At 51.7% G+C, this 16,516-nt stretch overlaps 1 protein-coding gene across 3 annotated transcripts in view; it reads left to right on the top strand.

Annotated features, from left to right (window-relative positions):
- Positions 1 to 288: 288 nt before the first annotated feature.
- Positions 289 to 16,516, top strand: part of EPB41L4B (erythrocyte membrane protein band 4.1 like 4B) — a 126,723-nt gene continuing 110,495 nt past the window's right edge. For all 3 annotated transcript variants that reach the window (XM_057313650.1, XM_026506568.4, XM_048223206.2), the window contains exon 1: positions 289 to 594. In XM_057313650.1, the coding sequence (XP_057169633.1) occupies positions 289 to 594 (306 nt within the window). The remainder of the gene's footprint in view (positions 595 to 16,516) is intronic.

Below are 16,516 nucleotides of genomic sequence, written 5' to 3'. Positions count from 1 at the left end.
GAGCGCGCGGCGGAGGCGGCGGCAGCGGCAGCGGCGGCGGGACGGCCCCGGGGCCGCCCCGAGCGCGCCCTCCCGCCCGCGGTTACTCGCGGCCGGCGCTGGCCGGGCCGGCGCACCCCGCAGGCAGCCGGAGCGCGGCCTCGGCCTCGGCGGGAGCGAGCCCCGGGCCGCAGGCGTTGGGAGGCGGCGCAGGCGGCCGCGGGCACTGACGGCGGCGCGGGGCGCTCCCGGGCGGCGGCGCAGCGGCGGCGGCGCAGGGGGCGGAGGCAGGGGGCGCCCCCAGCCAGGATGCTGCGGTTCCTGCGCCGGACCTTTGGCCGCCGCTCCATGCAGCGCTACGCGCGGGGCGCGGCGGGGCGCGGGGCCGCCGGGCTGGGGGACGAGCGCGACGGGGGGCCGCGGGGGGGCCCAGCCGCCGCCGCCGCCTCCTCGACGCTGCCCGCCGCGCCGGGGGGCAGCGTGTTCCCGGCCGGCGGCGGGCCCCTGCTCACGGGCGGCGCGGCCGTGCACATCTCCGCCGCCGGCGCTGCCAAGGCCACCCTGTACTGCCGTGTCTTCCTGCTCGACGGGACCGAAGTGAGCGTGGACCTGCCGGTGAGTGACTGGGCCGGTCCGGGGCACTGGCACCCCTTGGGACAGCTCCCCTCCCCCAGTGTTCCCCTCTGGGCGCCCCTCTTGCACCTCTCCGAGGAATCCTTTCCCCCTTCTCCTGCGAGCACTCCCTACCCCTGGTTCCCTCTGGGGCCACTCCGTCCCGGTCTCTTCTGGAACCCCTTCTGTGGCCCGTGCCCCCTCCTTGGGACATTGCGTTGCTGGGTCGCGCCTTCTCCGGCTCCCACCTCGTTCTTTCGGCTTCGCTCCCTCCCCCGCTCACCCAGTCCCCTCTTCCCGAGTCCCCGCCCCCCTGGCGCGGGTGACCGGTGTTCCCCTTCCGCCCCCCCCCCCCGGTTCCAGCGGGGGCCTTCTTGGTGCTGGGTTAGCAATGCGGGGCTGCCAAGGGGTGGCCTGCTTGCCCCCACAAAGTCGCCACCAGGCCTTGTCGAGATGGCAGGAAGGAGAAGCCCTCTCCCCTGCTGCCCAGCAGGTGCCCCAAGTTTGGGAGGGAATCTGGGGACCATTTCTCTCCCCACCCCTCTCGATGCCCGCCCCCGCCCCATCCTCATCCCAAAGAGCCCCTATAGCTCTCAGCCTCGCAGGGGTTTGGGTGACTTGGGAGCTAACTCTAGAATCGACTCTCTTGGACCTGGCCAACTTTGCACCGGCAGAGCCCTTTGCTGGGCGCTGGGAGTCGGCCCTGGGGCGCCCTCTGGGCCTGGGGCTCCGGACTCCTCCCCCCGACACCTCCGGCAACTTGCAAGGGCCGGCCGAGGGACCCCCGCGCGGCGGCGCCGGGTACTGGGCCACCCGCCCACAGGTGGTTGCACTCCGCCCCCCTCCAGCAGTGAGCTAGGCTGGCGCTGTTGTCGCCGCCAGGGCGTCCAGCTTTCTAGCCCGAAGGGGCCAGATGTGATCAAATTAAATGCGCACATTAATGGGCGCCTACTGGGCACCCGGCGCTGCGGCAGACGGTGCCTTTGGGGATCTTTGGGTGTGACTGAGGACACAGCGCCGATCGAGCTTTTAGATGAATGTCACAGATCATTGCGAGGGTTTCACGCGAAAAAAAGAACATACCCAGACTTCCAAAGGAAACATGTAGGCCTTCCCGGGTGGGGGAAATTCTTTAGACTTCTCGAGGGAACTAGGAGCCTGTAAGGCTTTTAGATGGGAAAATCAGAGCCTGCTTGGCCTGGACTTTAATGCTGCCTTAGGTTTAATTTTGAGACAGTTTCAATTTATGGCGATTTTATTTTTGTGCCTCCTACTGCTCTCCATAGAATATCATTTTGTTATGATAATACCCTTGTGGGGCCTTTTTATTCATGGAAAAGGAGCCAGCGTTCCTGTGCTTAGAGCTGTTGTCTTTAAAATAGCATTAAAATGTTACTCCTCCCCACGACTGAGGCTCTCCAGCTCCTCTTCAGCTGGGAGGGGAGGCCCCAGGAGCCAGGAGGATTGGAGAGGTGGGCAGCTGGTGTGTGGAGAGGATGTGGCGTATTTTGCATCTCGGATCCGGGAGAGGAATGCTCTCCCTGAGAACTTTGATGGTGCTCCTTGACGCTTTTCTTGTCTGTTCCCCAGGGATGATTCGTTTATAAAATGTATTGCTTCTGTCAGGTTTGTGCGACAGGCTTAAGTGGTGTTTCTCAGATGAAAAATGCAAACTGAGTCAAGTGCATGCGTGGTGGATAAACCCAGACAGGTACACGAATGAACAGGTTGGGATGGGGGTGGAATGCTGACTTCTTGTGGCTGGCGGAGCCCTCACCGAGTGTGGGGGTGGGGGATATTTTACATCGGGGGAAAGGTTTCTCCACTTTACAAAAGGTTGCTTTACAAAAGATTTCCCCGGGTTTTCTTATGATGGCAGATTTCTTGATGCTTAAAGATGGGGTAGAGTGAACAACAAATTTTATACACACACACACACACACACACACACACAGATGTATATCCAGTCTGTCCAAAGACAAAATGCAGGGTTTTGTCATGTGAGCCCTCGGGGAGGAATGATCAAGAAAAATCACTAGTGAGCATGGTCATCGATTCAAAGATTTATCAGATATCAGAACTGCATCACACAGTCTCCTATGCTAGTCTCCCCAGATCAGAGTTTTAGTTCCTGTCATTAATTCTCAGAGCACGAGGTTAGCGCCAGGCGGCCAGCTCCCAGTGACTGTGTAGATGAGTTTGTAGCACGTGTGCTCCTTCCTAAGACGCATTTCCCGGGGCTCACTTTTTTATGTGCTCCTGTGTGGCATTTAGCCCCACTGTCATTGTTCCCCTCTTCCGCTTTCCTGGATTTTTACCGCTTCCTGGGCTCTGGTGTTGCATTGCTTCCTGTCACGCAGATAGGATTTACCTTTGGCTGCCATAGCCCTAAGCTGGATTTTCTGTCCGCTGTCACTTCCACAGGCACTCTGTGCACTTGCCAGGCTAACTATGGCTCCTTTGTAATTAAAACCCTCTGGTGGAGTTAGCTTCAAGCATTCCTTTGCTCTGCACGCTGGCAGTGGTGATGCATTGTCATAAGCCATTTTATTAGCCCTGATCTGGTCGCAGGTTCTGAAATGGACTTGCCCACAACAGCATCTTCAGCGTGACCATGCCGGGGCAGCTCCGTCTGCGTCAGCATTTATTGGGTGTCTCCATGTGCCACGCACTGTGCGCGGCACACAGAGGTGAACTTGAGAGATGGCCTGGAGGAAACACAGGTAGAAACATGATGTTTTATTCTAAGTGCTGCTAAGTGATGCGAGGGGGCTCACCCGGACAGGATGCTGGGGGATGGGCGGGTTACGAGGGCTTCCTGGAGAATTTGACACTTGAGGTGCTAGGATCTCAAATCCGTGTCCCTTGTGCATTTTTAGAATACTTACTGTGTCAAGTCCACTCCCAGGGTAACCGGTGGCCCGTGGCTATATATATAATAAAGGAAGAAGCAACTGTAATCCTCTTCAGCAATCCTGTGACTGGGCCTGGGGCCTGCTTGTCTGCCTGTTTTTAACCTTTACGGTGGTTCCTCAACCTTTGATAAAATGTGAACAAAAGGGTCTTTTAAAAAATCCCTGTATAACATGCCGCCTAAAACGGGCTAACCTAAAATGTATAAACCCTGCTTCCAGGGGACTCCCTGGCTCACGCTACAAACCGGAGAGGCACCCTGAGCCACTCCTCTTGGGCAGACCTGGCCCTGCTTTGGAAGGTGGCCTCCCTTTCCGGAGAGCAGCCCAGCCCCGCCCCGCCCTCAGGTGCGGTCCGGTCCGAAGGGGCAGGACGCCCTCGGCCTACCCGAGACACTCTCCTTCTATTAATGCAGCTGAAGATCCCATTAGTGTGCTTGGCAGCGGCGCCCGCTGTTGACTCATATTAGCTCTCTGTTGACTAAATCCCTGGCATCGCTTTTGCTCGTGCGGCTGTTGCTCAGCCCCGTCTCCCCCTCCCCTGCGTGCACAGTCTTCCAGCAGCTCTGTGTGGAAAGCTGTGAGGATGTGTGTGCGACTGGCTGGGTGGCACTCCCGCCATGCCGTGGAGGGCACGGCTTGTGGGCCTGGAGCAGTGCGATTGGCGCAGGGGCTCTCACCGAACGTGGAGCTCGGCATTGACTCCCTGCCGTACCGTGCAAGCAGGGAGAGCTTCCGAAGATCCAGGCTCGAGTCTTGCAGGCTGGCTCTGCAGCCTTGAGCCGCTCAGGCGCTCTGCACACCGATTTTCTGGTCTTTCAAATGGGGATGTTGGGAGGATTATGTGACGAATGGTCTACAGAGCTTCAGTACACGGCAGGCCACTGAAGGGTTACCAGTAGGTTGTAATTCTACGCACTTCTCACACCTCCTCTCTGGCCTATGGAAAGGGTTTGGAAGCATGTCTAGTGATGGACGTTAAAAACAAACCCAGAAAAGCTGTGGCTGGAAGGCTAAACCTCTCTTTTTGTGGCCATCGGAAGTCGTATGGGGTATGAGAAGTGCTTTTTGAAAGTTTCACTTTATTTTTTTTTTAAGATTTTATTTATTGAAAGAGAGAAAAAGAGAGAGAGAGCTGGGGGCGGAGGGCAGAGGGCAGAGGGAGAGGGAGAGGAAGACTACTCACTGAGTAGGGAGCCGGATGTGGGGCGTATCCCAGGACCTGACGTCATGACTCAGGGGAAGGCAGAGGCTTAACGGACTGAGCCACCTAGGTGCCCTGTTTCACTTCAGATGAGAAAAGGATAAGCCCATCCCCCTCACCCCTGCCTCAAATGCAAGTTCTTAGAGTTTTAGAATCCCTGCTACAGTGGAATGCACGTGATGGAACGTAAGATCATATGCCTTATTCTGGAGTTGAAAAGGACCCTAGACAGTACATACCCCATCCTTTGTATATACGGGAAACTGAGGCCTGTGCATGGAGAGTGACTTCCCTTTAGTCACTCAGTGAAGAGTTGGAATGGGTCACTATGGGCACCCGAGTGCCTAGCCTTTGGCGGTGAGTGTAGGATCAGTGGTAGAAAGACCACCCCCCTAGTCCTGACACAGGACCATGGAAAGGGGATGGGCTATGTTCCTGGCCGTTGGTAGTAGGACACATTTTCCCCGAACAATGGGAAACTCCAGCAAAGGGGTTCTCTAACCGCGGTGTACTCGAGTGCATCTGGGATTTTTTTTTTCTTTCCAGTTAAAAGTCCCAGAATTTCTGATTGAGTGGTTCAGGAAGCTGGACTTCTAACAAGTATCCCAGGTGATTCTGATGAACGGGGTCCCTTCACATCCTGTGAAAAGCACCGGCTGTAGAACTGAGAGCGGAGGGCAACCACGCTGTTGTTAAAAACTGCTGTAGGCATGGGAGCGCGGTGGTCACCTGTGAGCACCTGTGACACCGTCAACCCCCGAACTTTAGGGAGCCCAGTTTTGTCACAGCGGAGTGAGGCCGGGGCAGTTGTGCTGTTGCACTGGCCCAGGCGAGGGCTGATGAGGGCCTGGCCTGGAGGAGTGGGCAGGGTGCCAGAACAGTTGGCAGGGGAAGTCCCTTGAGTGTAGGGGAAGGGGGAGGCAGAGGCCTCGTGGGGTCTAGCGTGGAGGCAGGGAGGTCTTCACCCTCAGTTGTGGGAAGAAATGGGGGGCCATAGAAGACACCCCAGAAAATAGGGGAAGGCAGCTCTTCATTTCCACCCTCTCCCAAGATTCTGGCTTCCGCGGACACGTTGCCTCATCCTGGGCCTCTGGGTGGCTTGCTTTTTCCTGCCCCTGAGGGAAGGTATTGCCTCCAGGTGGCCCTCCAGTGCTGACCCCACCTCCACCCAATCCCAGCCTGTAAATGAGGCCACAGGGAACCTCGGACCCCTACCTGGGTCATGAGTTTGTGTATCTTTAAAAATAACTTCGTTTTAAAAGAGGGTTACTGGGGGCGGGGGGAGTCGGGAAGAAGAGAGGTGAATGGTGAACACCTTTCCCAAGTGGGGTACAGGTGTGACCTCTATCACACTTGCTGGATTGTCAGTGTTAATACGGGGGAGGGGGGGTGTCTCAGTGTTTCCCATGCCAGTAACATGACCCTACACTGCTCCAGGACCGAACAAATATTAACTTGCTAAGCACTTTCACGTGCATAATCTCATTGAATTCTGTCCCTAGCGCACCACTGGGGATGAAGGCACAGGTCTGTTTAATTTTGAAATAGCAAAAGGTCAGCGTGTGTGCGCGCGTGCGCACGCACGTTGAGGGGAGGACTTTCCCTTAAATTCTTGCATAGGGACTTAGAAAAAAAAAAAATCCACTCAGTAACCACAGAAAACCTCCACCCACAATTTGTCCTCAAAACAGGTGTTCATCCTTGTCCCCTGCCTGAGTCCCTGCACACAGCCTCCTCCACTCTGCCTCCCCCTGCCTGGAGTGTCCCTTCAGCGGGCACCTGGTTCTGTGGGCACTCCGGTTTCCTTGTCTGGCCCGTGACAGCTGCCTGCAGGCAGGGTCCACTGCTGATTCATCTTGTTGTGTTTCTTTTTCCAGGTGGGTTTGTACCTTCAGCCCCTACTTTCGTTTCGCATTAAAACATGCTTAAAGCAGGAAGATTAGAAAATAAATATAGAGAAGCCAGAGAACTGGAAACATCTAAAATTTCATCAGAGATAGCCGCTGTTAAAATTGTGTATACCCATCTGTAGTTTTTTCTTTCTGTATTTAGATATAAATATGTACTCAAAATGATGAATTTGCATGGGTTGATTGACAGTCTCTCCACCCCTTCAGCACCATTGAATAGAGATCGCAGACGCTGAGCTTGTGTCTCTTGGGTGTGGAGGCCCTTGGGCACCCCCTTCCATTCCCAGGGACCCTTACCTGGGGTGGGGGTCCCCAGTGCTGGTTGGCCATCTGAGCTGTCCACCTACACGGCCCCTGCCTGAGTGAGACGCAAGTTTCCCATCCTTGGAGCCTCCCCACCATCATCTCTGCTTTCGGGCAGGTTAAAGGCCCTGCTGATGTGGCCACAGAATTCTCTCGCATCTGGGGGCTTGTGTTCTGAACCTCAGGGTGGTCACTGTTCTCTCACCTGCCAGGGCTGCGCATGCTCTATGGCCAGCCACAGTGGATCTGGCAGAGTTGGGGGAGACTTGCAGCCTCCCAGGTGCGCCCCCTCTGCCCTAATCCCCCCAGTCTCCTCCTGTAGCCTCTTTGGCTTCTCTCTAGAGCTGGATTTATCTCACTAGTCCCCTTGATTTGAATTTGTGGTTTACTTTTAATTGTTTTCCAAATGTTTTTGTTTCCCCATAGCGTGTTTTCTTCAGTCAGCAAGGGCTGCACTGAGCACTGGGGAGGGATCCACGAGGGCTGAGATAATTCTAATCTCGAAGGGGAAACCGGGTGAATACATAACCTGTAGCTCCACGTGAAGGAGTGCAGAGGGTGAGCAGCTGAACAGTGGGGTGGAGTTGGCGATGGTTTGACGCCCACAGTGACATCAGGTTGTCCCAGAAGATGCACAGGAGGAGTTCAGCTGTAGATTTGGTCAGAAGGTGTCGGGGCAGAGGAAACAGCAGGTGCAAACGCATGGAGGTCGGAGCCAGAAAACCCCATTTCCTGGGCTCTGGGCTCCTCGAAGTAGAGGAGAATTATGAGCTCTGGCCGTCTCTGAATCTTGAGCAAGTGAGGAACTTTAAAGCGCAGATGTGTGCCTTGAGCTAATCAGAGCTGAGGCTTACGGAGCATTTGCTGTGTGCCTGGTCTGTGCTAAGTGCTTAAGGGATTGGCTTGTTGAATTCTTACAAAACTTTGATGGTGTTATCGCTGTTATCCCTGATCTGTAGAGGGGAGAATCGGAGCTCAGGAGACAGGTTAAAAAACTTGCCCACGTCACATAGCTAGTGAAGGTAGACTCCAGCTTTAAGCCCAGCCTGTCAGGAGAGATCTGTGGTCTGCAAAGTCTGACAGCAGGACTGGGCATTGGTGGGGGGAGGTGGTGAGTGGGTTCTGAGACTGTCCCAGGGGTCCTGAGGTGGATAGGGACCTCTGAGCCTCCTTTGCAGGCCAGTTGGGATTTCCAGAAATCAGATTTACATCTTTATTTTATTTTTAAAAATATTTATTTAAGTAATCTCTAGCCCCAGTGTGGAGTTTGAACTCACGACCCAGAGACCAAGAGTCTCACACTGAGCCAGCCAGGCGCCCCTGAGTTATATCTTTCAGCCATACTCATTGAATACAGTTTCGCCCAGAGTGCATTCTGGTTTGATGGCTATAATTTTTCAACTCTGAGGTCGGAAGTAGGCTGCGTTTTTAGAAAGTGCTTAATAGAACAACACTAAACTTCTCACACAGAAAAACATTTTACGTACTCCCATCCTGCCTCATGGCAACTGGTTCCCTGCGGTCTCTGCGCTCTCATGTACGTGTGCGCGAACATGGCGTAGATCTTTTCTGTCTCCCATCCAGGCCTTCGTGACAAACCCCTCATCCATTTGGTGCCCTCTTCTGTGATTATTCTAGATTAAATTCACCCCGCAATCTGTGTGTGTGTGTGCAGTGGTGATGTGAGTAATACCTGTCTCTACCTGTCTTGGGGTTGGCGGTTGATATGCAGAGCATCTGGTATCTTCTCTGTTAGGCAACCCTACCCCCAGGCTTGCAGAATCTGTGTCACTTCCCCTAATTGCTACCGTGTGGGAAGGTATTATTATCCCCTTTACACGTGGTCTCAGGGAGCATGTGGCCTTGGGCCACTCAGCTAATAAGTGTGGTAGAGTCACACTTCAATCTAGGCTTTCTGACTCATTTTCCAGTGCTCTTCCCCCAGTCTGTGCTGTGCACACTCAGTCTCCCTGTTTGAAACGTGTGCTCCTGGAAACTCCTTTGGGATTTGACAGGTCAGAATTCCATGCAATAAACCCCCCTGTCATTCCTGAACCTCTTTGCCTTTCAGCATCTTTGGCACTTGGGTACCATCATTTCTCCGGTTCTTTTCCCTAAAGTCATAGCTGGCTGAGTGCCCAGCCTTTCCTTGTTGAAGTGAAGGACTAGAAGATGCTGTCCCCAGGGTCCTGTGTCACCTGTGGGATCCCCTGGAGCTTCCTTGTTTCTCAGCACAGAGCTCGGTCCCCAAAGTAGGACTGTTCCTGTGACCAGCCCAGCTGGGGGGACGTGGACCTCCTGGGTCTGCAGGTGCCTGCAGCACTGGCGTCCCTCAGCCCTGTCGTGTCTCCTCCATGCCCGTTACTTTTCAATTTGGTTGTCGTCCGTATCATACCTGACCTCTGCGCGGGCAGGTAGAGGTGGGCGTGATAGTGCTTCTCCGTTAGCCGGCCTCCATGCTTGCTCAGCTGCAACCCCTTTGAATTATGGGTTTTTATTGTGATAAAGTGTAAGTAACATAAAATTCACCATTTTAACCATTTCTAGATGTACAATTCAGTGGCGTGGCGTGCATTCCCATGGCTCTGCAGCTCTCCAGGTTGTTTTCATCTTTCTACACTGAAACTCCGTACCCATTAAACGATAATTCTCCATCCCCACCCCACCCCCCCGCAGCCCCTGGCAACCACCCTTCTTTCTGTCTCTACGAATCTGACTACTCCCATGTCTTATGTAAGTGGCATCGTGCAATATTTATCCCTTTGTGTCGGACTCCTCTCACAGCGTAGTATCTTCAAGGTTCATGCGTGTCGTCGCATGCCTCAGAACGCCCTTCCTTTTTAAGGCCGAGTGCTAGGCCAGTGCACATTTCGTTTATCTGCCGTCCAGGTTATGGATTTTTGTGCAGGTCCGGGCCTTCCTAACTCAGTCCTGCCTGTTCGTTAGCAGCACTGCCGTCAGAGACTCGGATGGCCCCAGCACTCCCCTGCTGGTTTCATTCTTGGCATTCTGGCCCCTCTGCCCTGAGACCCGTCTGCTTCATGCTGGTCATCCTCCTGGGTTATCTGCTCTTTGCTTTCCCTCTTACACTTCTGTCTGAATTGCTCTGTGTGGGCAGGTCCTCAGTCTTTACATTTTTTAGTCATGAAAATATAAATGCAAAGGAGTGTGCCAGGAATAGTTTAAAGAAAAATAATACCATGAACATCTGTGTACCCACCACCGAGCTTAAAAACAAAGACATCGGGATGCTTGGTTAAGCATCTGCCCCCGGCTCAGGTCATGATGCCAGGGTCCTGGGATCGAGCTCCCCCCACCCCTTTGCTCAGCGGGGAGTCTGCTTTTCCCTCTCCCTCTGCTCCTCCCCCTGCTCGTGCTCTCTCTCTTGCTCTCTCTCACTCTCTCTCAAATAAGTAAATAAAATCTTTAAAAACAAGCAAACAAACCAAAAAATACAAAGACATCACCGATGCTGTTCAAGCCCTCCACGCTCCCCCTAACTGCACTTCTCATCCTTCCGCTCCCCTGAAATTCGTCTCTCATCCTTCCCTTTTCTATGTTATAGGTTTACCGCATCTGTATTTTTATCCAAATGATGTATTGTTAGTTTTGCATGTTTGTAAACTTTATATAAATGGATTTTTTTCTCTATTGTGTTCATGAGATTTGTCCATATCGATGAGCTCAGGCTAGTCACTATTACTCTGTAGTATTAATCCTTTGCACAAATCTACTGACATTTATGCTTTGCTGGTGGACATTCGGGATGTTTCCAGTTTGGGGCTGTTAGGAAAAAATGCTGCTTTGAACCTACTGGAACGGGTCTCCGGGTACATCTGTGCAAGCAAGCATCTCTCCTGGGTATGTGCTCAGGAGTGGCCTGGCCGGGAGGGCGGTGGGCAGGGCCTTGTAAGATCATGCGAAATTGTTTTCCCAGAATCCCAGCAGCATATCACAGCTCTGTGAATCCATTCTTCCTCACTTGGCATCGTGCAGCTTTTTTGTTTTATTTTACCAGTCTAGTGGGAGTTTGTGGAAACCCGTTGTGGTCTTCGCGCTTCAGTTAGTGATGAGGTTGAGTGTCTCTGCATATGTTTATGAACCATAACCACATTTCCTCCTGGAAGGCTTCATTCTGTGATTTTTGCCTGTTTTTTAGTTTTCCCGTTTTTCCTGTTGTGTTCTGCTCTTTCCCTGCTAGTCTGTGTGAGATTGCGCCTTCTTTTTCTGAGGTAACCTCATGGAACAAGAGAGAACGCTTCTTTTTTTTTTTTTTTTAAAGATTTTATTTATTTATTCGACAGAGATAGAGACAGCCAGCGAGAGAGGGAACACAAGCAGGGGGAGTGGGAGAGGAAGAAGCAGGCTCATAGCGGAGGGGCCTGATGTGGGGCTCGATCCCATAACGCCGGGATCACGCCCTGAGCCGAAGGCAGACGCTTAACCGCTGTGCCACCCAGGCGCCCCAAGAGAGAACGCTTCTGTCTGCGTCTCCCATGCAGGCCTTTCCTTATTAAGTGGGGATCATTGTTTTGACTTCAGCTCTGCTGTGCATGAATTTTGGAGTCAGTTGCCGCTGGTTTTTAGTGAGGAACTGTAGGATCTATAGATTGCACTAAAATTCTGCCTACTTTTTTTTCCAGTTTTTATTATTGAAATTTCTAAGCATATTCAAAAGTAGAGAGAACTGCATGTACGTACCACATAATGGGCCCCAAGTACGCATCATCAAGCTTCTTCACCTATCAATGTGGCCTCTCTTGTTCCATCTGTATCCTCACCCTGTCCCTTCCCAGTGATTATTTTGGAAAGATTTTATTTATTTAACAGAATGCACAAGCAGGGGGAGTGGCAAAGGGAGAGGGAGAAGCAGGCTCCCTGCTGAGCTGGTAGCCCGATGCAGGACTCTGCAGGACTTGATCCCAGGACCCTGGGATCAGACCTGAGCTGAAGGCAGATGCTTCACCAACTGAGCCTCCCAGGTGCCCCCCTTCCCAGGGATTTTTTTTTTTTCAGGCTTGGTTCTCTCTCTCTTTTTTTTTAAAAATCATATTTATTTTGTTATATTAGTCACCATACAGTACATCCCCAGTTCTTGATGCAATGTTCCATGATTGATTACTTGCATATAACACCCAGTGCAACAAACTCCAAACATGTCATTTCGAACTTGTACTTCAGTGCACATCTCTAAAAGACAAGGGCTATGTGTTTGTAACTAGATCCACTGTACTAGTAAAACACCTAAAAAATGTTTGGTATCGGAAGATATTTAGTCAGTGTTCAGATTTTCCTGCTTGATAATCAGCAAGGTCCTTTCATTGCATTTGGTTGATATTTTATCTAAAGGTTTTTAAAATTTTTTTAAAAATATTTTTCCCTAGCTTATTGAGGTATAGTTGACAAATAAAAATCATATACATTTGGAGTGTAAAGCTTGGTGATTTGATAGAGGTATAAATTATTAAAACTGTTACTGTACATCCAGCTATTGAATATGTCTGTTGCCTTAGCAGTTATAGTCATGTGTATCGTAGTAAATTTCTCAGATCCATTGTTTTAGCAAGTTTCCAGTATATTGTACGTTATAATTAACTGTAGTCACCATTGCTGTATATGAGATCCCCAGAACTTGTTCATCTTCTAACTGGAAGTTTGTGTTCTTTGACTGACATCTCCCCATTTTCCCTACCCAACAGTTTTAAAGCTCTTAATCTAGAATTTTCCCCTCCCCCCGCCTTTTTGGGGTCATTTATTTGCTGGTTTGACCTATAATAGTTTCTCACTTCCTGGATTTTGTTGATGGCATCCTCAGCATTTGGTTACCCTGAGGTGCACTCGGTACAGGGAACTGGCATTATTTGAAGCATCTGACTCCGGGCACACAGGACAATAAGACAGGCTCCTTCCCCTCAAGAAGCTTGGGTGGAGACAAGTTATTACACCTGGTGTGAAGAGTGCCATAGAGAATTTTAAATAAGCTGAAAGAAAGGTCTAAGGTAGGGGGACTGAGTGGGAGAAATAGGCAACTAGAAAATCTCAGAGAAAAAGTTGGGCTCTGAAGACAAATGGGAGAACAGACTTCCTGGTGGGCAGGTCAGCATATGCAAAGGCACTGAGGCTTGAAATAATCCATTTGAGATTCCTGCTCCCTGCTCAAGCCCTACCAGTGAGCCCAAGCATCCTCTGTTTTTCATCAGATGTTGCTTCTTTGAAAAGGTCCAAATTCCTCATCTCCGGAAAGTTTTCAGTAGGTTTGATGGAAGAATGTCTTTTCATTTTCTTCTGTGTCTAACTCCTGTTTCTTCATTAGCTCCTTGACATTTTTTTTTTTAGGAGGGGGGAGTGGGGTGGGGCAGAGGGGGAGAGAGAGAGAGTCCAGACTCAATTTCATGACCGTGAGATCATGACCTAACCCAAAACCCAGAGTATCCGACTCTGCTTAACCGACTGAGCCACCCAGGTACCTCTCCTTGACATTGGTTTTGAATGTCTCCCTTGACCTTGGATTCTTTCTTTTTCTAGCTCACTCCTATTTTGGTTCCTTTACATTTTCTGGGAGGCCCCCAGTGAGTCCTTTCCATGTCTCCGGGCTGGAGGTGCCAGCAGACAATTTAGGGAGCAGAATCAAGAAACTCTTCAGAGAGAAGGGAGACGGGGCCGATGGTAGCGCAGCAGGAACCACTGGGTTATACCCCCAAAGGAGCTCTTGGAGGCCACAAGGCCCAGAGCCTCATTCTGGGATGGCAGATCTTTCCTCTCTGCGTTGGAGCGCTCACTGCTGCTGCGCGCAGCCAGCCGCTGCTCACCTGTGGCAAATGAGCAGTAATTAGTGTGTAATAAGAGCGGTTGCCTGCACGCAGCCCTCCTGGCTGCTCCTGCTCTCCGTGGCCAACTGACAGTCAGCAAGCCTCTTTGCCTCTCTGGGACTCCCCTACCTCTTCTGCAGGCTAGCCCCGGTTCTCCCCAGGCCCAGCAGAAACACTGCCTGCCCTGTGGCCTGGCCATGAAATGGACGTGGGCTTCAGCCAGGAAAGACCCAGTACACTGTAAAAGGCTTATGAGGGTTAGTTATTAACCCGCAGAGCGTTCTAGCAGCCTGGTACGAAGCATGTCACTGGCCGTAGTCCTTTTATTGCTCCTGTTTGCCAGTATCTGAGACCCGAGGCCCAAGCCACCTACTCAGTCGGTGGTGGTATGTATCGAGTGACATCAGTGCTGCGGGGACGGCAGTGAGGGTGGCCGGTCAGAGTCCAGGGAGGGGCTCAGACTGGCTTGGAACCGGCCCCCGCACATGCCTGTGAGCTGGCCGCGGCAGATCCCATGGGACTCCCGAGGGTGAAAGCTGAGACCAGGAGGTCCGGATGGCGGGATAGTGTAATGGGGGAGCGGGGCGTCCAAGGTCGGGAGTCCTGGTGCAGGATACACCGTCAGTATTCTCTGTGGGTTTATTTTGCTTTGAAGTCCAAAAGTTACTAGCTTTGTTCTAAAAGCTGTGGTGGGTCGTTCCTCTGAGACCCCTGAAGAAAAATGCAATAATTGCATGCTGTCTTCTAAAAGAAACAGAATTGTGTGTACCTGATGGAGCACGCCATTTATCTTACTAACTCACTTCAGGGAATGAGCTCTTCCACATATGTGAGTTGTCTGGAGGGCTACAGTGTGTTGACTGACAAGACCTGGGTCACTTCATTTATGTCACTTCTTCGCGAAAAACAACAACACCGAATCGAGATCATCTGGTGTGCTCGAGGCCCGGTGCGGGGAATATGAAGCGGTTAAAATGTGGGCCCTTCTTAGAAGCTCCATGGGGGTGCATTGCCCACCTGCCGGCCCTCTTAAAAAAGGAGAATGAACACCTTTAGTCTTGCCGTGGGAGCCCTGGTCAGCATGGGAACAACCTCAAGGTTTTAGGACTGCCCCCCCCCCCCGCCCTGGGTTTTCAGGCCTCTTCATCATCTGCACCTGGGGGTCCACCTTGTAACGTGTCCCAGCCTTCAGCACATCATTGCTTTGCCCCCTGGCTTTGCTGGGGCGCACGCCGGGCTGCTACCGCCAGAGACCCGGTCGTTACGGGGTTTTTTTAGACCCCTGAGGGGGTTCCATCGTGCAGCCAAGTTTGAGAAGCAGCGTCCCACGGCATCACACCCCTTAGGTTCGTGGAGTGTTTTAGGTTTGGTGCCACATTTAATCCTGATGGCACCTTTTTGAGAGACTGACGGGCATCCCACCTTTACAGAAAGCTCAGCAGGACGATGTTTGTCCATCCCACAGCTAGTAAATGTCGGAACCAGACCTGAAATCCTTCTCAGGCTCCACGTCCGCTTTCCCGCAGGTGTGCCCCCAGCTGCCACCCTGCTGGTCCTCTGGCAGCCCCCACCTCCACTCGCCGGGCTCGACTTCTCACTTGCCCTCTCCTGCCCGAGAGCCCGTGGGCCACTTCTGCCTTGCAGGGGATCCGGTACGTTTCCTGCTAGAGTAGTTGTCCGCGGAGTAATTCGAGTAATAGGAAACATTATTGACTTTTTTTTTTTGGCAAATGATTTTCTTTTGGTAAAATACACATAAAAAATTGATCATTAGTGACGTTTAGTACACTCACGGCGTTACATCACCGTCATCACTGCCTAGCTCCAGAACATTGTCATGACCTCACAAGGAAACCCTGTACCCGCTAGGCAGTCATTCTCCATTCTACCCTCCTCCCAGCCCCTGGCCACCACTAATCTGTTTTCTGTCTCCATGGATTTGCCAGCTGTGGCTATTTCATATAAACAGAATCGTACAGAATATTTGGCCTCTTGTGTCTGGCTTCTTTCACTTAGCGTAATGTTTCCAGAGAACATTGAACCATTAACATAAATGGAAGCACTTTACATGGCTTAACTCATTGACTCTCACAACTGTCTAGATACTTCCTATGAGCATCCTCATTATGCAGATGAGGAGATTGAGGCACAGAGAGGTTGAGCAACATGCTAGAGCACACACAGCACATAAGTGCTCTTGGCCTCTTCCTCGTCCTGCTGGTGTGGGCTCTGCCTGCTGTTGACCTTGACCTTGAGAGATGAGAAGTGTAAAAATGTGTGAAGTAGAAATTGAAGGGCAAAAATGCAACATCAGGAGAGAATCTACAGCATCAGGAGAACATATAATGCAGCTCCAGGAGCAGAAACCATGAGAGGTACCCCTCAGGAGACTGCAGAACAGAATTGCCAAGGTGGATTCTACAGTTCCAGTTCTTGGTTTAGTTGGAGCGGGTCAGTTTTGTTACAGGTTTTTCGCAAATGTCGGAGGTCGAGTCTGTCTGAGGACTGTGTATCTAGCAACAGAAGCCAACTGTTATTCCAGGATCACTGAAATGTTGAGGACCAAGTCTGAAGAACTAAAAAGTAAAAGGGATCGCACCTAAAAGATTTCTTATAAAACTAGTGCGTCCTGTGTGCCAGACATAGATCTGAATGCTTCAGGTATGCTTAGTCAATTCTCACAAAAACTTTATAGGGTGACTATTGCCCTGTTATACAGACAAGGGAACAGGTGCAAAGCAGTCCCATCCCGTCTCCAGGGTCTTGCCACTAGAATGGGGTGCACCC

The sequence above is a fragment of the Ursus arctos genome, unplaced genomic scaffold (genome assembly GCF_023065955.2).
Source record: "Ursus arctos isolate Adak ecotype North America unplaced genomic scaffold, UrsArc2.0 scaffold_18, whole genome shotgun sequence".
Classification (NCBI taxonomy): Eukaryota; Metazoa; Chordata; class Mammalia; order Carnivora; family Ursidae; genus Ursus; species Ursus arctos.
Note: the sequence above shows the minus strand (reverse complement) of the source record. Positions and strands in the feature narration are given on the sequence as shown.